At 38.5% G+C, this 22,698-nt stretch overlaps 1 protein-coding gene across 3 annotated transcripts in view; it reads right to left on the bottom strand.

The window, feature by feature from the left end:
• ano1a (anoctamin 1, calcium activated chloride channel a) overlaps positions 1 to 22,698 on the bottom strand; it is a 73,453-nt gene that overhangs the window by 33,827 nt on the left and 16,928 nt on the right. For all 3 annotated transcript variants that reach the window (XM_063881050.1, XM_063881052.1, XM_063881051.1), the window contains 7 exons: positions 17,042 to 17,392; positions 13,307 to 13,405; positions 12,380 to 12,531; positions 7,691 to 7,745; positions 5,986 to 6,037; positions 4,620 to 4,675; positions 4,329 to 4,370 (listed from right to left, as the gene is read on the bottom strand). In XM_063881050.1, coding sequence (XP_063737120.1) covers positions 4,329 to 4,370; positions 4,620 to 4,675; positions 5,986 to 6,037; positions 7,691 to 7,745; positions 12,380 to 12,531; positions 13,307 to 13,405; positions 17,042 to 17,392 — 807 coding nt within the window. The remainder of the gene's footprint in view (positions 1 to 4,328; positions 4,371 to 4,619; positions 4,676 to 5,985; positions 6,038 to 7,690; positions 7,746 to 12,379; positions 12,532 to 13,306; positions 13,406 to 17,041; positions 17,393 to 22,698) is intronic.

Here is a 22,698-nt window from a genome sequence, read left to right as displayed (position 1 = left end):
AAAATCAGCAACATGATGTTATTATTTCTGCTTAGTTTTGATGTATTTATTGCAAATGACAAATCTGTTTTTGGTTCCATACTGCTGTAAACCAGATAAATGTAGCCGTGCAAATACAAATCAATACCAGAAATGAAATTCATTGAAGAAAAATAGAAATGTGATTGGATTTAAAAAGAGAACATCTTGCAGCAGTTTGTAATGACGTGACTGTATTGACTGTTTTTGAAATGATGTAATGAGTGGTGTGGAAAAGTACATTATGGTGGATATACAAATGAATCATCCCACCCTTTATTAGCAACTTGCTTGGTCAGATATGATTTGCCCGCTGGCTTTCCCTTTGATGATTTATTATACTCTGTGTATCACAGCCAGGAGCACTAATGACATTTAAATGTGATCATATTTGCATATTTAACATAAATCCACTGATGCAGCATATTCATAGTAACATATGCTTTCTGAGGCAGCAGTGCCAAGCGCGTGCTGCACACTGAGACCTCCAGTTATCTGGTCACACATCCAAAGGAGCTGCTGCGTTACAAAAAAACCTAGGTAATCAAAAACAAACCTGCAGGCTGAAACCTGAAACCATTAACTCCAACAGAGACTGTACTCCAGCCCAACAGGGACTTCTGCCATGTTGCTAAATGAAAGAAACCATGGACGACGCTCGCAGCAGACATTCTCACGTTTCATTATGAAGCACGGGTAAAAGCATTCATTTTGAGGTGTATTCTTTGACGAAGGATTTAAAGGGCTGTATGAACATTTTTAAGTTGAAGAAAATGTATAAAGAAAGCGTAATCAGACAATATGAAGTTGGCTTTTGATTGTGTTCTGGTTTTGTGTTTCTGTAGGTCTTTGTATTTGTAAGCATCTGTGACCCACAGAATGTCTTTTTTATTTGACTTTTTTATTTGACTTTTTTATTTGACTTTTTTATTTGACTTTTTTATGGTTATTTCATTCATTTATTTTATATACATATATTTTTAAGATGGGGATTTTCTTCTCCCTGCTCCTTTCCCCCATGTGCTATAACATTTGTGTGAAGTGTACATGTTTTGGCCATGTGTGGAATAAACACATAAATAAATAAAAGCATTACAATGCACTGCTAGGGTAATATTATGGGATTGCAGTCATTCTAAGCATTAATAACTACATAGAGCCCACGCTGCTGCAATCTGAAAAAAATATTGCACTTATAAATCAAGGTGACCCAGATGAGCATCTCTTATCTGGATAATGGACACGGTTCAAGAGTGAACATCAAACCGTCCCTCAACGATAGAATTTTGAAGACATGTCGATCCCCCCAGTGGAAATGCTCTTACAGTATAATCAACACTGAGATAGTCTATTCAGGATGTTAACCTCCTAAACAACTTGCTTTAGTTAGAGAAAATGTATAGGTACTGTATAGGTTGTGTTGTTTCGAAAGCCTCCGATACATCTTTAGGCATTAAAGGTTGGAGAACCTGCTTCTAAATGTTTTAAATGACATGGCTTCGTCAATGGGTTCAGACCATTGCCAAAGCCATTCTTATCAAGGGACACCATGTGAAGTCAGGGTGAAAGAAGCCTGGTCAATAATACGTTAGTGGTGGCCACCACCGGAAAACACTTTGTAATAGTGCTGAAAGGGGGGAGACAGAGGGGGTGGGCTCTGGCACTGTTTAAAGACTGAATAATGTAGTAGAAACTGTGAACAGACTTGGACCGCCACAGAAAACCTCGATCAGAGCTGCCGTCACTTTAAAATGCGTTGCTGTCGCAGCAGTTCCAGCCGTTTGTGCGCAGTGGAACGGACTACTTTCCTTAGCGAAGCAGAGCGAGAATTGTTAATTCAATAACATCTTTAAATCAACATTGTCAGTCAAATCATTGATTTACTTATTAAGTAGTGAAGGAGCCAATTAGCACTCTAGATATAAAGGTATGAACCAATGTTTCCGAGTTACGCCGGAAGCCAAAACTATTTTGATCACACACCCGAGCACACACACGACAGCACGGTATACACATGTTATCACTGGGGTGAAGTTTAGCTGCAGTTATTAAGTGTCCTTTTTTGTACAGTGATGGAATTAGAGGCAAATTTGGGTTTAAAGCTGTTTCCCAGCTCAATTTTGACCCATGATTTAACTCTCATCCAATAATGATTTTGCTACATCATAACTAACTTATCATGCATTCATAACCATACATTCCTGTTGTAATTTTGTTGTATGGCCCCAAAACATTTTACATTTTTAAGTAAACATTTTTTTAATGCACTGCCTATTTAGTGTCGAGAGCCAAAGATGAATCTTGATTGGGCCAAATCTGACGCACAGTCACCCACAACAATGCACTGCTCGGTCTTCCCAGACCCGAACACCAAGTTATACCTTTTTTAGGGGAGACATTCAGACTTGACCAAAATTGTGAAAATGAGTTGTGTAGTGTTTATATAGATGTTGTGGAGGATATCATGAAGCTTTGTTCCGATAAATAAACTAGAGGGTAGTTATTATTATAATTTGAACTTGAAAAGGGTTACGGGAGACCCGAGCACAACATAAGGGACAGCAGTATGGAAAAATAAATGGACTGAGTGTTCAATTCAAAACTTTAGTATCTGACTTTTTATTTACCTGACACAAAAACTGTGTCATTGACGTAAACAAAGCTGCACCTCAGTGACTTAAAACCCTGGCTTAACTTATACAATTAGCGTGGCGTCGGGATCCTGCTCACCCTCTTGGGCTTTTCTTTCTCAACGATGACTGGCTCGCTGCACATCATCCCTTACTCATCTTTGGAATTAATGTGCAAGTTACCGCAAAATGAGAATGTGTGGTGTAACATGGTCAGGTTGATTTAAATGCTGATGTACTCATATACACCTGTACAGCAAATTATTCTATAAATAGTCAATTCAAGCTGCATTTTCCCCATGTTTTGTTGAGTATAGTTAAGTTTGGAGTATAAGGTTACAGTTATATCAGTCTGTGCATTTAAGCAAATGATTATTTATTGTATTAATAATGTAAGTCAATTATGATTTACAGTGTTACAAACGCTCTCGATTAATAAAACAACACGGATACATATTTATGAGTTTGTATGTTTGTGTGTGTGTTTTGTGTGTATCCCAGTGCCATTTATATACAAATCTCTTTCTGTACAGTATAATACGGCCTTTACAATGATTATCGAGCAGCGCGCGTGCGTGTGTGTGTGTGTGTGCGTGCGTGCGTGTGCTCTGATCGTACTAATCGGAGGCAATAAATCACAGCTTTTTCACACACAATCACAATCCACTCGCAGGCAAACCAAACCAAGGCTTTTAATCACAGCAGGCGCCCAGAGGAGCCTTCACGGTGCGATCACAGACTGAGACTCAACAATTCCTTCCTTCATCCCATTTCCTAAACGCACATGTATAAATGAAATTGTGGTATATAAAAGTACAATGATGCAGAGGCACTTGAATGCACCGTGCCAAAGCTTTTCTGATGCTCCAGAACAAGAGAGGGGGAATTCTTAGACTGTTGCCGTAGTGACACACTGCCTACAGTATAATTATGGAGAGTGTTAGCATGGGAGGAGATGACTTCAGGCGCAGTGTGAGCTCTGATTCTCTTTCCAATTGCCCGGGTGATTTTATTCTTGTACAGTGGGAGCAAGGCTCAGAATGGCACACATGCTGTACTGTTGGCATGATGGTCTGTCGGCTCGGTTACTCACCGTTTAGAAAAGACCATATGGTATGACTAATTGAGTTTCTGTGTCTTATAGATTTCATAGACTTAATTTAATTGTTTAAGCCTAGTTTTTTTTCCAACTTTAAAAAGGGGACTCATTCAGTTTTGTTTTATTTTTTCCTTCCTTTAGTGTGCTCTATAGGTTTTGTGCATGTAAATGTTCTACAAATGTTACAATCCCTGTGTGAAAAGAGGCAGTGCTGCAGTATAAGAAAAATAAAGAGCTTTTTGAACATTAAAGCATGGAAACATGTCACAGTACAGAGACAAACACAAATATGAACCTGAAAATTACCATCATATGTCCTCTTCCAGTCCAACTTGTTTTAGATGAGATTGTATGTCATCATTATCAGACAAAACACACAACCACCCCACCCCTCTCACTGCGCTCACTTGTGATGTTTGAGACAGTGACAAAGAGCGGGGAAGAGAAGTTGGAAGGTAATGAAAATCCAGCGGATGTGTTGTGTCTCCTTTAGGACTGATTGATTGCGTATAAATTGACTGAAGATGTTGCCGTGGTGACATCTGGTTCATTGTATTGCCTGGTGGACTTGTTCTACATACCTTCCTGTCGTTAGTTTCTGCATTCACCCCGTCGATGTCTCCCTGTAACCACAAAGCCACATTGCTCATCATGCATGTTATTAAAAAACCCTTTAATTTAACAAACACTCGTACATTAGAAACCTAGGATTATTTCACGTACATTATAGGGTAAAATCAGCTTTGCTTTGGTGATTTTCATATTAGAAACTCAATGAATTGGTATAAATCTCTCAGTATATAAACAGCCATTTATCATCTGTACCCAGGCCAGTCAGGCAGAGCGGGCTGGGAAGTGAGATAAATACTCACATCATGCAGAGGGTAAGCAGACGTATAGACAGCATTAGCTAGTAGACTGGTGATACCTGTAAAAAGCCAAATAACACAGGATTATAACACACACACACACACACACACACACACACACACACACACACACAGCGTGTAGGAGGGAAATACACATAACAAGTTAACCCCAGAAAGGATGACTGTTCCAACCTCAGCCTTCATGGCACAGAAATACACGTTAAAGATATTTAAATCTCCATCATGGAGTTTTTATTGAGTGTTGTACTACAAGAAAGTAGGAAACTAACCTTAAATGTAGGGTCTTATTTTATTAGCCTGCCCTCCCCAAAAAAGGACCTGACAGGACGTTTTTATTAGCAGCTTAAAACAACTAATATTTGCATTTATATTATTTTCTAGCAATGAAAAAGTTAGGTGACATATTTCAAAATGGGAAAGCTCCCCTTCCCGATGAGTTCAGTTTTATGTCCTGTTGTGAAACCAAAATGCACCTTTGAGTTATTTAACGATACATTACATTTTTGCATCACGTTAAGTACGGATGTACTTATTGTGACACAAACCATGTTGTTTTACTTAATCTGCCAATGTAGTTTGTTTGTTTTACTATGCGAGCTTAATAATACAACGGCAACCAATAGAAAACTATTCTAAACTGATAGGTTGAAGGCAATAAACTACCATGAAAGTTGTAACAAACCAGAGTTATCCTTTAAATTCTGTGCTGTCTAATACCTTTTTATCACAGTGTGAAAGTCAGCTCAGGGCGTCTCAGCCTTGCTTGCCTGACTGTTAGGCATAGAATTTCGAGTGAGTTAGTCACCTTTTCAGGCTCCTGAAGAACAGGAAGAGCAAATGTTTGTCCTTGACACAGACAGACAGGTGTATTTTAACATTTTGATAAATCCTTAAGTGTGTAGGGATTTGAGTTCCTTCCACCAGTCCCTGGAATTTCTTTCCCTTCATTTTGCCGTTTTATTCTGTATATTCCTCATTTTCAAATCTAACCTAAACATATTTATGTATGTTCTTCAACGGAGTATAATTTCATAACACACGGGATACTGTTGAACCCAGGTGCGGCTGAATAACTTCACCAGTTACTAGTTAATTGTACTTAACACTACTGTGTAATAAAGTTTCACAAGGATCTGTGTTTGACACGACGGCAGCCCCAGAGGAAAGGTCCTGCAGTCACTGCGCTCGATAGGTTTCTTCTCTCAGGAGAATGAATCTGTCACTAGTTGTGGCGACATGCTGGCACTCTTTTGTGGTGGCAATTACACTAACTCTGATGAAAACAGCCCACAATAATTGGATATTGATTTGAATCTCTTGAATGAGAGCTACAGGCAGAATCTCTTACCCATGGAGTATTTGGCTCGGGTGCACCTCGTCCTCTTCAGAACCTCATAGACCTAACAATACAAGAAAATATTACAAATTCTTATTTAATCAAACAGGTTCATGTCTTAAATACAATGGATTTTATTTTTTGTAACTAGTCTATTTCTATAAAATACAAAATACAGAGTTTGGTTTCAGCAGGAAGTAACGTTGGATTTGTCACTGGTGTCAGTTTCTCCCTGTATGAATTCCCTCAGTGTTCTGAGGCTCAGAGGGTTTTACCCAGAGCCGAATAATCAGCAGAAGTATTGCTGTCTCCAAAACAAAGGGAACTTAAGAACCACTAAAAATACAAAAGACAATAGTTTCATGTGGAAAACAGTGTTTCTCTGAAGCAGTAAGGCGGAATAGGATTGAGGTGCTCAAAGCTAACTGCTAACGTCCGCTTAGCTCGTTTTTGAAAAAGACTTCAGAAATTCAGAAGTTTTTTTAACTGGATCCGAATTATCTGCAGCTGTCTTGTCTTCTCAAAAATTAAACAGACCCTGAGATTAAAAGAAAGATTACTGTTTTTGCCAGGCTGTGTGGCTGCTGCTAACGTTAGGTCAACTTGTTTCTCTGATAACTTAAGACGCAGGCTAAAATCCTTCATCCCGTTAAAATACATTTCTGAATCGACAAAGATCCAAATATTGTATCATACAAATGTGGCTTGAAATAAAAAGTCAATGTATGACTCTGGCAGACAACCACAATGCTAGCACGTGCAAGATACGATGCTATTACAGGAGACCAAATAATACGGATTGTTTGATTGAAATTACAACTTTATCTAGATTTAAACATGTTAACATTTGGGATAAGGAAAGTACACAACTCAAAAAATACAAGTCTTTTTTTTACCAGTTAAAATGTGCCATGTGACATATACTTCAAACATGATGAGAACATAGTTGAGGGAGACACGCTGAATAGTTAGTTGTATATTAGCAAAGGTGAAATTGTTGGAAGCAGAATGCAGACTGCAGAGTTGTGTGTGTTGATCATCACAGGCGTCTGATGAGCTCAGTGTAAAACACAGAGTATTATTGATGGGAGCCAGAGACTGCACCGATTGCGGAGCTCCATCCAATAATGAAAAGCCAATCACATTACCCAGTCATTAGTCAAGGGGCGCTGTGTAGGTGTATGTCAATGTTGCAAAAGTGTACGGAGATTTACAGAACGTATTAGTTTTTCATTGAAGTCAAAGAGTCCTGTTGGAGGAAAGTGCACATCAGGGAGCACAGGGTGATTGGTCTTTGCTGATAGATATGTGCAGGAAAGCACATTCATATACAGCTGCTTATAGTGGACGTTATTATTCATGTGTTAACTAGGGCTGTACTTGACAAAGGAAATTCTAAGTCGAATAACACTCATACGATTTTGTCAACAAATCATTGTGTTGATTAACTAAACAGAGTTTTTCCACAAGGAAGCTTGATAAAGCACCCATTTAAATCTGGTGTTTACAGAAGTTTCTTGGAAATAAGCCAGCATGAAGAAAGCATTGAAAAGTGACTAATCTACTAAAGAAATGAAAGTCTTAAGACTAAAACAACCATCTAGTCAACTAAAAGACTAAGAGGGGCAGTGCCAAACATGGAATGCACACATGCTGTCAAGGTGCTGGATTTAAAAGTGTTCCGAGAGGTCTCCCTTCACCTTAAAGCAATACTTACTATTGAGCTCCGGGTCTTGCTGTCAAAGAACTTGTCCCTGTCAGAGAGATCAAACCTGGCAACAAAGAACACAACAGGTCCAGTTTTAGTAATAGGACAAAGAGTGCAGTCCGATAGTAGCATATTTGGCAAATATGCTAGAAGAGATAAGATACAAGAAGATAAGTAACATTCAACATCTGCAGAGTTATGGATCAATACATGAAATCACAATTGTCATGCAATGTCATTTTAGCTGATGCCTTTATCCAAGGCCACCTAAATACCTCAGGTAATGGTATAGAAATAATGCTAAAGTGGCCTTTGTGGTTCACTTAGCAACAACATGTTTTTAATATTTGTATTTAACCTCAAAGAAACATCGAGGTCCTCTTTTACAGTTTAATGCCTGTAAAACTGTGAAAATGTCATGGTTCAGTTCTGATTAAAGGAATGTGGAGCAACAATCTCTTCTCTGTGAAAGACCAAAGATTAAATGAGTTTCAAAAAGGATTAAATAACATGTGGAATGAGATTAAAGTGTAAACAAAAAACTCTGCAAAAAGAACCAAAAGCTAAATAACAGTGAAGTCAGTATCATGTATGATAAAGCACAAAAATGAGTGAGGCTCTGTTAATATATTTCATTACTGCCAGCTGTAATTTAGAACAGACATATAATGAAGGGTGGAGTGCAATAAATTCCTGTCATCCAAACCAGCCACACCTGTCTCCTGCTAATGATCTTCAGGAGCAGCGTATGCTTCAGTGATTTTCCATCAGCGGCAACATTTACTGCCATCATGAGTTATGTTCATAAAAATAATTAAAGTTACCCAATTAATGCAAATGAGTGTTTTTCAATGTCAAAATTATGCCTTTAATGTATTTCATTTCATTTTTACCATTTCTGGAAGTGTTTAAAGCCTGGGAAATGGAGAGTGGAAGGAATATATACGTGTGTATGGTTGTATTTTTAGTGAAAAACAATAACTAAACTAACTTTTATTTAGATCAGTATGAATATATTGCCAGATGTGAAAATTATATAAATGTTACTTATTTATGTACTTGACTTAAAGACAGCAGTATGATTCAGTATTATTCACACCTCAATGTCTCCTTTTTTTTTAATAAAGGGCAGAGATAAAGCAGGTCTGAACATGACAGATATATTTTATCACTTGGCTGAACTTCTAACCACCTGGCTCTGTTCAAGCCACTTTGCCGTTAGGGGACAGCCCTTGCAGGTAGGCGGTTGTTAGGACGGTTGTCAGGGTGGTTGCCAGGGCGCCCGCTGCACAGCAATGGGGAAGCATCTTTATAAAAAAGCACTGGGAAGTGTTTGCACTGACTGAGTGGGCAGCTCCTGTCAGTCACTTAGTGCTTTTGTTGAAGCTTGTTGGCCGGCACTGAAACAGTCCAAATGGTGCCTTCACTGACAGGCAGCATTAAAGCTGAGGTAGGCACTATATTAATTGCGCAAACATTCAATAATATCCTCGTAGTATATCATAGTTCAAGTGGACTGAAATAAAAGTACACATATGTTCCTCTTGGTTTTCAGGCTTCAGAGAATATAGGCCCTGACAGGAGGCTTTAGTCAATCACAGGAGTTTCAGAAAGAAAGCAATTCTATTGGAAGTTCAACAAATACAGACGTATGTGAACATCTTCTCAGATGGTACAGCAAAGGCTTGATACAAAGGCAGAATATCCTGCAAGTTGCTATTCCTAAATTGCCAACTGCCTGCACTGAAAAGCTTCACCAAAAAAAGGAAAACGCATTCATCAAAGAGTTGGACAATATGGGCAGCTATTTTAGAGATGAAGAGAAAAGGTTTATATGTTTTTACTTACTACTGCTAAAGCCACCGTTCTAAGAGTCAAGCTATCTGCGTGAGCTTACTGCTATGGCACAACCATCCTGGCTGCAGTTAGCAGGATAAAATATTGGCAAATTTACCATTTCTTAGACGCTTCAACAATATTGAATCACACTAACTCAAATGGGTTTTCAGGCCTGCAAGCTTACAAAGAAATAGGACTGTAATTCTCATAGAACTGCCACTCTAAATGTCCTTTGGGAATATGTTTGAAATTAAAGAATACTCATAAAGGTTTAACTACTTCATGAAGAGCTTGCATATGCCTGTGGTGTTTTTTTTTTTATCCTTTCCAGAAAGCTACTTAACTTGCGGTGCAACGTTAATAATAACATTCTCAATTGGAAAATAAAATAAATTGCCTCCCCTGCTTTAATCTGAAGTCAAATTGATCATTGAGTTAGTTACACTACCTAACTAAAATGGGTTTTTTGATTAGAAGTCTCCCCGTCTGTCCATCCTTCGATTTTCTCGTCAACCGTTCATCCGATTGACTTCACAAGGATCCAAAGACGTGCCCTTTCAAGAGTGAAGTTGTTCGGATGAGAAGTTGCACAAAGCAATACTCGGAGGCCAATCAATCGGTGGAACAGGCACGGCACTGCTTGTCTGATAAAGCCAGATTCAGTTAACGTATTTTGAAAGACATTTTATACTGTAATCTAGGCTCAATCTATGGGAAGTGGCAGAACTGATGAAGATTAAGTGATGGAAAAGATGTGGAGGGAGATCTCCTGCTAGCTGTTAGTCAGAGCTGTAAATATAGCTGCCCACTGCCCACTCTCTCCTCCATACATCCCAGCAGGCTGACGTTTATGCTAAGACATTCTTCCTCTGATCACTGCCTTTTCAAAATGGTTTTACTTGTTGGGACTGAAAGCAGCAGTGAAGTCCTTATTTCTGTCTGTAGTTTATCTACTAAATGAGTCTGAATCTTTATTTTGCCTTTTCCAAAATCCACCAACACACTGTTAAGAAAATGTAAATGACTTTTGTGATTCAGGCGAGTTGTGTTCATATCTGGAGGCAGAGAAAGCTGAGGAATGGGAGCTTCAGCAGACTGCAGCAGGAGAGCGTCACACTTCAGCCTTCCTGTCAGGATATTTATTCCAATTTACACCTCTGTGGTTGTTACCTCTGCGTGTGTCGGTGTGGGTAATGCTACTTTGCTTTACTCAGATGTGAAACATCATCAAACATGGTAATTCTTCGCTTACGTTTCAAATCCACTGGTTATCTAACAAAATACTTATACAATCACACAGAAATAGAGGATATTTCACCATGAGCTCTTGCTTCGGGATATCTTACCTACTTGAAATATCTTACAGCAGTGCGAGATAGTGGAAGTGTTGGCAGATTATGCAGCAGAAGTCAGTTGATACAAACAAATGTTTTGCCTCTTACCAGTTGTGCTGATCAATCTATATTGTATTGGAGATATCGGCCCTAGAGATGTCTGCCTTCTCTCTTAAATGATGTTACTACCTGACATGTGGCAAATAATACATTCAAACACAGCAATGTCTTTGGAAACTTATGACAGCAAATTGTAAAGTAAGATTATGGCAGCTCAAGAGACCATTCAATGATTAGAGGCATGCTTTCTTCTGCACGTTGACACTGTAGAAGGAAAATCATTTCTTCATAAAACTACTCGGTCTGTGGGTTATCTTGAGATGGTGAGTCATGATTTCTGGATTCAATGTTGTTGAGTTTTTTAAATGTTTTTGAGCACCACAAGCTGAATGCGATGTGGTCCCATACACAGTATACACAGAGAAAGAGGACATCTCTATGGGCGATACACACTCTGCAACACACTCATCTCTACACACTACTAGGTCAGAGGAAAAATATGTGTTTATCTTTAAATCTATGACTGAGATGATCCTGCCTCTAAACAAAATCTAAGTTTATTTACAGGTGTGTTTACACCCATCTAAAAGAGAACTGTTTCTCCAGCATCCTGGATAATACTGAATCATTTAGCCATCTTATTATAGAGATTTCAAGATGTTCGCACATTCAGGCTCCTTTCTTCCACTTTTCAAAGTTGAGATCAGGTGTGAGCCACAGTTGCCTATTCACACATCCATAACACACCAGGCAACATTAGCGTTTAGGTCAAGTTGTGTCCACCTGACAACTTTAGGTCCAATATTCACTCTCTTAACTCTGTCTTGCTCTTCTTATGCTAAATGCACCACTTTGTTCACCAGCTAATCGCTAACTGGGCTGATGGAATGGTCAGTATGTTGTTGCAGGGTGGTATTGTGTCGATCCAGTGTACCAGATTTTGATTGAATACACTGAAATACAAATGTAAAAATCTGTTTCTGGTCAGAAAGATCTTAGTTTCTCAGGTAACAACCCACAGTTAATAGAGATGTCCGGACCCCCTCTGCAGGACTGATACAGTTGTTTATCAATCCTTCGGTTCAAGTCTATCTAAACCATATATCTTAACAGTGCTACTCCGAACACTAGCTGTCAAGAACACCTCATGCTAAATACATCAAATCATTGGCAGACACATTTTAAGTGTATCAAACTGGCAAAGCTTTGGATTTGTTCTCTTTGTGCCAGTTTGACAAGGTTATGTTTACTCGTCCATGACACCTCACAACTTCCATATTAAAATAAGTGCATTAATGAGGTTGCATCAATGTATAAGCGTCTTGTAAACATTCTGTTTAAGTCCCAGATATGTTCAATCTTTTTAGCATGTACATAGCAAAGATGCACAAAGCTACATGTGTTGGAAAGATTACAGATGGATTGACCCACTGTACAGCAGAAAGTCAACAGAAATTTGACTCACAGATGCTGCTTCTCTCTGGAGAAGGGGTGAGAGAGGGACTTGATGCTTTGTGGTCGGTTGGCGTCCACTTTGGGGTGGAGGGGAGCTGTGACTTTGTGAATGAACAGTCGGATCTTCTCCACCAGATTACTGCCTTGTTTCACCTCGTAAACCTGCAGGGGATGTAATGAACTACATTTAGCTGGAAATCAGAGGACTGCAAGTTATCTCACTGTATATACTTTTGAAGAAAAGGTGGTCATATTGACATCAAAACATTTTTAAGAGCATACGGTAAAATCTTATATGGATTTAAAATGCTTCTAAAGCAGACTTTGTTTACAATAGCCAGATTAAGACAACATATTGTACATGTAATTAGTGACGGAAGAGGACCAAACCTAGACCCTTGCAGGATACCTTTACTAAATTAAGAGCACTTGACTTGGAACCATTAAATGTGCCCACTAGTTCTGAAGGATAGGATAGCCTTTGAACCTAAATGGGCTAAAATCTTGACTGCTGATATTTTAACCTGGTATTTGTCTACAGAAATGCACACTCAGACATTGTGGTTGTATTTCTGTATTTTGTTCTAATATCCAAAAGCTCTCATTTTGATTGTTCCATGATGAGGAAGATGTAGTGAGCTTTTTGCCACACACGCTACCCTTTTAAATACAGAAAACATTATACAATATGGAATTAAACAAAGGTCCACTGGTCATTTATGCATTTTGCAGTCCTGTTGGATTTCTATCAAATTATCATTACAAGGCTTGTTTGAGCTGTCACCGCAAATTGGCCTCATACATGAATGCAAAGGACAGAAGAACAGAAACACAAAGCAATTTAGCTTTGGGAGCCAGTTTAATTAGCCTAATGACAAGAAAAAGTTACGGGAAATATGCATTTGACAATTTGGCGATTGAATGATGGGTGGAGTACCTTCTTTGTTGGCATCTTGAGCTTCATGAACTCAGCCTCACGGCACAGAACGTTCCAAGGAGCATGGATCTTCAAGAAGCCAATTCCAGAGATCTTAGTCTGAAATACAAACAAAGTTTGATTATAAAATTATAATATTTTCTTTGCACCGCCTTGTGTTGAGTAAATGACATATTCACAGTAATGTTCATTAATATGCAACCTCCCTGAGAAATAAACAGAATAAATAAAATGGGACAATTCATTACTTTCTAAAACCATATCTATAAATAATGCATACTTTGTTGACATATCAGAATAAACAATCCAGCAGGCAGAACAGAAAGTTGTTGTTCTGAAATCTCTACTGTCTTGTAGTACATGAAAAATACTCTGCATCTATTGCTTCTCACATCTTTATTGCTGCATATGGGATTGTTTCTGCAGCCTCTAGGCCTACTGTTATGTAAAACCACTCACACACTGCCAGACTCACTTCACACACTTCAGCTCGACACACTGACCTGTCTGGATACAGGAATACATAACAACCAAATTCCAACTAGCTGACTAACCGTATACATCACTGAGATTTGCCATGTATTTCAATATAAAAAACTAAAACTCAGTTTGTCTGCTGATAGCTAATGACTGATAGAGTAAAACCGTGGTGGATGGAGCACGAAAGATCTGGTAATGTTCATTGGGTTTATATGTACAGTATTATGTTTATTAAAAACAGCCATTATGGTGCATCTATATTAATCATTTCTTTAGGGTTTGAATCAGGTCTGACTAAAAATGGATGTTGAAAAAAGAGCAAGCCATCCAACGTTACAAAAAATGCAACAGCATAATATCATATAAGCTTGTGTCAAAAGTCTTTGCCATATGATTAAATAAATACAGAATTGTGGTTGATATACTCAGGTCAATAAGATACAGATGTTTTTAAACTAAAGTTATTATTTTCAGAATGCTACAATGTTTTTCAGAACATGGCAGCAGTTTTTAGGAGTTGTTGAATTAAGGACTTGCGGAGTGCTGTATCTGACACTTTCCAGCCAGACTTGAGTTAATGTCCACGTAACCAGGTTGGTCACCACAAGAATATGCAGCACCCTGGCAGTGGGTGACAAATACAGCTAAACAAATACAAAATTACAATTTTGGCAGTGAAAGCCCAAATTATACAACATTGGGTCATTGGGTCATTGGGACCTGTCACTCACATTGTATCCTAGCCCAAAAGCCTATGCTTTAAAACATATAATACTTTAAAAGAAACCTTATTTACAAAATGTACATAATGTTGTAAGACTTGAAGGGTCATTAGCACCTTTCTTAGCTGTTAGTCCACATAAACAAAACACACCAACTACTTAAACTAAATGGGCAAAATGTAAACAACTTTATGATTTTAGTTTCCTTCAAAACTGGCAATATTATTTTGTAATAAAGACCCAAAGGAAAGATAAATGAAAACCATGGATTTAAAAAAATGAAACCTAAATATATCATCAGGCTGCCACATCATGGATCTTCCTACATAATATCATCTAGGCACACTCATGCCTTTAGCCCTTCATAGTTCACTATCTCTAAAGTTTGCCCAAACATTTCAAACCATTTAGAGTGACATCTCCTGACACTGTGAGTTGCTAAAAGCTTTTTTTTTTAAGAATATGTTAAATATCAGGTTTGTTCGTGCAGTTTTTATTGGATGATTCATTGCGCTAAGAGTCAATTTTCCCCCATTTAGCTTTTCTACAGAAAACGGATAAGGAGATGACAAATAGCTCGTGTTCTCTGTTAATGATAACAAATGTCCCTGTGTTCATGGGTCCACTCACGTAGCAAATACACAGTAGTGACACAAAAGCTTCTAGCAATATAGCCGACCAAACATCCACGTTTAGATAAGATAGGATGTACAAATAAACACCAGTGTTATTCTCTGGAGTCAGTTTTAAAGATGGGGATTAACTTAAAAACAGTGTCAATAGATCAGCCTGTTCTACCCTTAATACAATGTAAACACATTTGATTCGATCATGATTTAAATGTAAGCATGAACTCAGAAGAAATGTATTGCCTGAATTGAGCCTTTCGTTTGAAGTACTAAAGGCAACAACATCATTTGTCTCTATCAAATGCTTACTTAATATGGAAAACTGTATTATTTTTCCTTTCTTATTTCTCACAGTTTTGCGCAATATGTGTGCAAGTATTCTGTCCTCTGACACAAGCGGGTCAACGTTTTTACTCCTGTCAAATGTCAGTTGTACTTTGTGTTAAATACTAATCAGCAAATATTTGCCAACTTACACGCTAAATCCTCCTGGGGAACATTGTTCATGATACCTGTTTAAAACCAACATGCTGTTATTCTCCTTACAGTGAGCTGCTATCGGGACTATTAGGTTTTTTTTCCCCCAGTAACGCATAGTATTCTGTCATCTTTTAGTAATATAAAAGCTGGATGCTATCAGAAGTTAGCCTAACATTAGCGACTCTTTCTAGCTTAACATTGTCGTGGAAATTTCACACTGAACAGAATCAATTCCAGCTGGAGGCCAGATAACCTGCACAACCTATGTCGTACAAGGATCTGACCCCGATCAAACATTAAACCAGATTCTTAAAGGGAATGAAGAAGGGGAACAGCCAATCAGATTCTACATTCTGAACATTTGGTCAGAAAGACAAAGTGCAGGCAACAAGGCAATTACATTACAGTGGTGTAAAACAAAGATAAGGGGGAGCTAAATCAAAGGAAAGAGAGACAGGCATTTGTCTTTCTCAGGAAGTCAATATTTTAGCAGCTTGATGTGAATTTCATTAGTGAGATGTGGATTGAAACTGTGGGAAAGTCTAACTGCAGAAGAAACTTACAGTGACATATATATATCATTAAATGGGACTATTATACATTTCTACTATTAACATTGACAATATCACTAGAGCCATATTGTTATTGGCTCTAGTGATATTCAAAGGAAAAAACTAAAATATAAAATGTAAATTAAGCAGCCAAAGACATTTATGTTGGATAAAAAAGAAAATGTTTTTACCATTTGTTTTTTTTACCAAACTGCTATCCAATAACATTATGCTCACAGGATGACTTTCCTGGAACATGCAGCTTTAGCATTAGCCTTTTAGGTAGAGTTCCAAGGGTGTTCTGTTTCTCCTTCTTTTTTCACAAAACCTTCTAACATAAACTGAAAAACATTAGCATGTCCTGCTAACTACTAGCTTACTACCTACAGTAGTAATAACCAAGCATGGGCAAGGATAGTAGTAAATTATTCAAATGCATTTGTTAGGTAAGGTTTATATCAAGATCCCTGTGTTAAAGCCAAAGCTGGATACTATCAGAAGTTAGCCTAACATTAGCGACTCTTTCTAGCGTCACATTGCCAAGCATATCTTTACTGGTTTGTAGTGACATTCAAAGGAAAAAACAAAAATATACAATGTAAACTAAGCAGCCAAAGACATGTTGGATAAAAAAAAAGTATGTATTTCTTATTTTACCACAATGCTATCCAACATTCAACATTAAAACGTTATGCTCAGGGATGACTTTTCCTAGAACATGCAGCTTTAGCATTAGCCTAGCATGGAGTTTCAAAAAGTACTAAGAATTTAAATGATCACCAACGTTAATATTGTAATACAGTATGCATACGGTGTAGTGCCACAACAAACCTTGAAAGACAGGAAAATTATCAAAGCACATTCACATCTCACCGCTTCATCCTTTTCCAGCTCCAGCCCCGTCTCCAGGAGGTTTTCCTCAAACTCCTCCCGCCTAAAGCGCTTGTCATCCTCATGGTAGTCAGTCCGTTGATCCTGGGCGGCAATCTCAGGGTCCTCTTTAGGCTGCAGGGGGGCACGGCTGCTTCTCATGCTCATGCTGCGCCGGAGCCGTCGGATGAAGTTATTTTCGCTGAACCTGGAGGACTGGCGCCGGATGCTGGCAGGCTTTTGGATTTGGTATGCCAGCACGTAGTCCACCCGCCGCCGCCCATCAGAGAAGTATGGGCCAAGTCGTGATGAATAAAGAGGCGAACCATCATCTGCATACAGATTTTTCATTGGCTAAAAGAAAGACAGGCAAAGAGACAAATTACAAAATTAATTAAAATATATATATAAACATCTCGTTTAAAAAGAAGGATAAGTTTACCACAAAATACCACAAGGTCAACAATCTCTCCATTACTTTGACTGTGGTGAATATTTTCTGTCACACACAAGCAATGTTTGGCGATCATCACAAAAATAATTTCCTTGAACCACTCACAGACAGGTTTCAAGTGAAGAATGAGACACTATCCCTATTGTTCTCTATGAGGCAGTTGTGTGCCATATCTTGGTTAACATTGCGTGGGAACCTGTTGGTACCTGTTGCCCTCAGCTACAGTATGTAACAGTCAGGACAAAACACTGGAAATGCCCCTAAACACTCCTTAAAATTATGTATAACTTTGTTTAGTTACCCAAACACCTGAAACTTTGTTGTCTTGAGTAATTTGAATAATGATGTTTTCATGATGCTGCCAAAACAACATTTCAGTATACTAATGGAAACACTGGTTGGATATACTAGTGGAACGTTCTACTTCTTCTATCTAATATTACTTGTAGCAATGTATTATTGGGAGAAGGTAGTAAAGAAGTGTGTATTCCATGTTTTAATCCTGTGCATATTAATATTTTAGTGGTTTTAAAGATTATGAAACTATCACTTAATCAATCTTCTTAATTTTTTGTAAAGTGTAACTGTAATTTTCCTTTGTGCAGAATTAATCTGCAGCCAGCCACCCTCATTAAAAAGGGCTTAAGGTAGCTAAAGTATTGGTAGCTAGCAGAGAAACGTTAGATGATTAATTTACTGTATTTTAATAGCACTATTTTACCTCTGCGACTTTACAATTTGCCTCTTATTCACACACATTCATACAGCAATGCAGCAGCCACAATGCCAGTTTTAAAGATGATATATTATGCAAAATGCATTTTCCTGGCTTTTCAACATGAATATGTGTCATTGGTGAGTCTAGAAACTCCAACATGTCAGAAAAAAAGACCACCTTCTCTTTTTTTCTCCTGAGTTATTCAGACTTGCTGCTGGACATTACGTCCCAAGGGATTGCTGTGCCATTAAACTGCCTCCCGCTGAGTGACGATCTTGCCTAAGGAGGGGTGGGGGGACAGATATCCTAGTCAATGGTCGTCAGAGGACTTCCTGCTATTCCTTCTCGCTGTAGTAGTATATTTGCACTTGATTGATGCACTCCAGAACATACATGTTCACACTTTCAATGTTACACCATGTACTGTCCCCAGAGCGTCCATCATACACTAGATGTTGTTCAACAGGAATCAACCTGCAACAAACATGTGCTTGTCCAGCTGAAACATGTGGTTCATGAAATAAAAAAAATGTATTTCACATAATGTCTATTTATGTTTCAATTCCCAACTGCATTACATTATATACATATGTTGTTGTCAAACAGGGGGTCATAAAGGCCTTCAATATACTGATAGTCATGTTCCTGCAAAAATGTCACCTCATACTTTCAAAAACCTCTTTGGAATTTAGTGTTCAACCTGCCATGTGCACAGTTAAAGGACAACACTGATGGTAAATGTTCTCCCTCAGTGCCATAGAGCTCCATCCCTTATTAAAACACATGAAAGAGGCACACAGGAAAACGTGCTCCTACCTATATTCAATTCAAAACCACAAACACACATACACACACTTATCATCCTGTTGCCACAAATACTCACTGCATCACAGAACATGGATTAACCTACCGCTTAAAATAATCCCCAATAAATGAAATATTTCCTGCCTGCCCCAAAACCACAGCTGCCGACAAATACTGGACGTCATCATTTTCATTCATGCTCAGATTACTTTAATGTAGGTTCATCTTTGGTTACAGACATACAATAAACACAATTTGGCTTTTGCAGCAAGGTGTGACTGTTTATTTGTAGATAATGTGTTATGTTTTGTTCATCCCTCATGGCTCTTGGTTTGGCCAGCCAGTACATACTTTACATATTTCATCAGTTTAAGGACAGGTAAATTACTCGGTTCAATTGAAGTTCAGTGCTTTTTTGTCATCATCTTTTAGGGATAGTTTAAAAACATAATCACATTTGCATTTCTTATAAATAGTAACTCATCCTATGTATTTATTTGTGATGGTTGTATGCATATTCAACATGCAAATATGAACAAATAGACCTGGACTGCCAATTATTTCTCAATGACCAGAAACTTTTGAAAGGTGATACAAATTTGACAGATGGTGGCTTTAAGAAAGTAAAGAAGCAAGCCTTGTCCATAGTCGAGTATCCTGTCTCACTGTGTTTTAGAGACATAAATATAGGATGTACAAACTTGAAATCATGCATATTACATGAATGGCCATGTGATGAAAGTGTAATCACATGACCAAAGTCCTTAGGGAGCAAAAATCTTGGGGAACAGCCAATTAAACATTCTCAACAATCATAAGTTTAGAATATAGTCATGACTTCACTGATGGTACAAATTAAGGTGGAGGCCCTATGATAACTTTTTACCCTTTTCTGTCAGGTTTTGTGCATGGAAAAAGTGCTCTCCTGAGGGAGTTTCTCTCCCAAATAGTGACATCACTATGTTACACTCACGTTTCTATTATGGCGCTCCAACACATTCTACGTGATGGGATGGGACATCTCTAAGCGGTTGAGTAATCACAACAGAGCCGGCCAGCTAACCAATCAGAGCAGACTGGGCTCTGGTTTCTGACAGAGGGTGAAAAGAGGTGCTGCAGCACAGACAGTATGAGAAAAATAAAGAGCTTTATGAACATTAAAGCATGGAGACATGTCCCAGTAGAGACACTACATACTGATATGAAGCTTACAATGGCAGAATATGTCCTCTTTAATGTCCTGGACCATAAATGTGGACATTCAAAGAGGGGATTGGTTTGTCCTCAGCTCTATTCATTTCAAACAGCTTAAACTGTTCCCCATTTGATTGTTTACTTAGCTAGAGAAGTCTCAAAACACAGAGTGTACTACGACTAATACAGCGATAACAGCTGAGTCAGGATTAAAAAAGAAATGATTAGGCCACCAAAAAACATCACTGCAGAAAATAACTTTAAACTTCAACATTCATTATTTTAATTTCTGTTACAACACTGTAGAACCACCATCTATGTTGAAGGGTTTTTTTCCAGATGTATTTTTCAGGTTCAATCTAGCATGAATCCAAATAAAAACGTCATTTTGACCTTGTCCTTCTGTCTGATAACATCTGAGTGTATGCTGCCACTTGATGAACTTAACTCCAGGCTATTTACATCGTGTGTTTGTGCGTGCGTGCGTGCGTGCGTGCGTGAGTGCGTGCGTGCGTGCGTGAGTGCGTGCGTGTGTGTGTGTGTGACTGTGTGCGAGCATGCTTGGCAGGGGTCATGGTAACACACTTCTGCAGGCCATCTGACACAACCACGAGTCAGACATTGGTCAAACACACACACAGATCCTCAGCGACTTGCACTGACCCTCGGCAAAGTTGAAACACAGTACAAAAGGCGTGCTGTATAAACTCCGATTACATGACATGAGAATTTATGAGGCTTTGGGGGAAAATTACATCACTGGGTCACCACAACAAAGAAGGTCACAACAGGGAAAAAAAGACATAGAAAAAAGACATAAAAATAGAGTAAAACTAAATAGTGGGTTATACTGTGTAAACATGTGTATCTAAATAGTTTACCAGATAATTGTGGGTCTTAACAAATATCAACAGTTTACAGCCATGCTAGCAGCTTTACTGGAAAGTGAAATAATTTAAAAGTAGATACAAGTTACGAGCTAAAGTGTGTTTGTTTGCACAGTTAAAAAGAAAGTAGATGTTGTAAATTAGAGATTATGTTTTTGAAGCCATGTTTACCATGTTGACTATCTTGGTTCAGCTTGCTAAGGTTTGCTGACATGCTAACTAGCACTAAAACTGGTACTCCAATAAAGTTACTTCAAAGCAGCGCCTTTTTTGTTTGTTTTAGATTGCAGTATTCATCAACAGCAGAAAGACAACATTAGAAATTAGCTGATGAACATAGCGCAGCCTTTAACAGCAAAACAAGAGTCTGAGACTTGTTGGAGAACACAAACAGAGCTAAAAGAATATTGGACAACATTGGAATGAATGACGTTGCTCTGGTTCTGCTTGGTGTGTCTATGGTATATTTTGTCATTGCTGTGGTTACAGGTACTGATAGTGAACAGATGTGGGAGTTACCCGTTGCATTTGTGTGAATTTTGCATTTGGAAAAAGCTATTTATTGATTATCTGGTTGTGATGCAAAAAATTATAAAAGGGCCTTTTGAATGTTTTGTTGATTCATCAGTTAACATGCATCATTAAAGCAGTAAACATATAGGTGAACTCATAGAGAGACCATAAAGAGAAAAGATATGCAAATCTGAAGGCAACAGATACTGCAAGGGAATGTGTCATGGCTTTAAAAGCTGCTGATATCCAGCACGGATGTTAAATTAGCGATAGAGAGACTATTTGCATCGCCAATAAAAGAGCCATTTACTGACGGTGAATCGCTCTCATGGGTGTAAATCAACAATAAAACAGGAAATTAATGTTGACACAGTGGGCACTGCACCGAGAGGAGCAGCTTTTCCTTTTACAGCCACCGACCCACTGGACACACTTTGTTCCTGTGTGGATGAGATTAAAACAATCAGTGTCTGCTGCATGTGAATGTATGTGTAAACTGTATAGCAGCCCCCTGCCTCGTCCCCACACTCATACTCATCTTTAGCCCTCTCTCAACAGGAAATAGTCATAGCAGCAAAGATCAGAGGTCGCTCCTCAGAGGGCGCATGAGGATGTGGTGGTGTATGCATCATTCACCAATAGGAACTCTTTTCTCACTAAGCCACCGGGAAATGAGGCTCTCCTCTCCTCTGGGCTTCCACATGTACACAGCCACCCACACACACACACACAGAAATCTGAGCCATAATAAGCTCAAGGCTGAGACAAGCCAGCAGTTTTCAAGTCAATAATGTTTTTCGCAGCAGCAGCAAGCTGCATGTAGCAGTGGGAACTGTCTTCTTGCACGTTGGAGGCTTTCAATCACGATTTTGGCTGCAGTGCCAATAATAAATGTGTAGTAAGTCATTCCAAACCCAGAGAGGCCAGGGCAATAACTAAAAAGGGTCTTTTCACCCAAATTACAAAAACACATTTCCTTATACAACCCTGGTGTTGTCACCCCATGCAGAAAGTGTTATGATATGACATACATGTACATTACAACAACTAAAAATCCCATTTGCGCAGCTCACAACATTACACATTAACT

The sequence above is a fragment of the Eleginops maclovinus genome, chromosome 4 (genome assembly GCF_036324505.1).
Source record: "Eleginops maclovinus isolate JMC-PN-2008 ecotype Puerto Natales chromosome 4, JC_Emac_rtc_rv5, whole genome shotgun sequence".
NCBI classification, from domain to species: domain Eukaryota; kingdom Metazoa; phylum Chordata; class Actinopteri; order Perciformes; family Eleginopidae; genus Eleginops; species Eleginops maclovinus.
Note: the sequence above shows the minus strand (reverse complement) of the source record. Positions and strands in the feature narration are given on the sequence as shown.